Below are 848 nucleotides of genomic sequence, written 5' to 3' on the forward strand. Positions count from 1 at the left end.
GGCATTGTGAAGATTGATACACGGTCGTAGCAGGGTCGTAGCTTGACATTGTGAAGATTGATAGAGGGTTGTAGCTCGACATTGTGAGGATTTATACGGGGACCTAGCTCGACATTGTGGAGATTGATAAAAGATCGGAGCTTGGCATTGTGAAGATTGATAGAGGGTCGTAACTCGATATTGTGAAGATTGATAGAGGGTCGGAGCTTGGCATTGTGAAGATTGATACAGTATTGTAGCTGGACATTGTGAAGATTGATAGAGGGTCGCAGCTAGGCATTGTCAAGTTTGATACAGTATTGTAGCTGGACATTGTGAAGATTGATAGAGGTTGGTAGCTTGACATTGTGAAGATTGATAGAGGGTCGGAGCTTGGCATTGTGAAGATTGATACAGTATTGTAGCTGGACATTGTGAAGATTGATAGAGGGTCGTAGCTTGACATTGTGAAGATTGATACAGTATTGTAGCTGGACATTGTGAAGATTGATAGAGGGTCGTAGCTCGACATTGTGAAGATTTATACGGGGACCTAGCTTGACATTGTGAAGATTGATAGAGGGTCGTAGCTTGACATTGTAAAGAATAATAGATTGACCTAGCTTGGCATTGTGAAGATGGATACAGTGTCGTAGCTTGACATTGTGGAGATTGATAGGGGGTCGTAGCTTGACATTGCGATGATTGATAGAAGGTCGTAGCTTGGCATTGTTAAGATTCATAGCGGGTCGTAGATTGGCATTGTAAAGATTGATGGAGAGTCGTAGCTTGACATTGTGAAGATTGATAGAGTAGCTTGACATTGTGAAGATTGACAGAGGGTCGTAGCTTGACATTGTGAAGATTAA

At 42.2% G+C, this 848-nt stretch overlaps 1 protein-coding gene across 1 annotated transcript; it reads right to left on the bottom strand.

The window, feature by feature from the left end:
• Window positions 1–282: 282 nt before the first annotated feature.
• LOTGIDRAFT_146285 (hypothetical protein) lies at window positions 283–711 on the bottom strand (the record flags this gene model as incomplete). The annotated part of the gene is made up of 1 exon (XM_009066449.1): window positions 283–711. A coding segment is annotated over one exon (429 nt), but the record flags the coding sequence as incomplete, so codon positions are not given.
• Between the last annotated feature and the right edge of the window lie 137 nt (window positions 712–848).

Source organism: Lottia gigantea (genome assembly GCF_000327385.1).
Source record: "Lottia gigantea unplaced genomic scaffold LOTGIsca_763, whole genome shotgun sequence".
In the NCBI taxonomy this organism is placed as follows: Eukaryota; Metazoa; Mollusca; class Gastropoda; family Lottiidae; genus Lottia; species Lottia gigantea.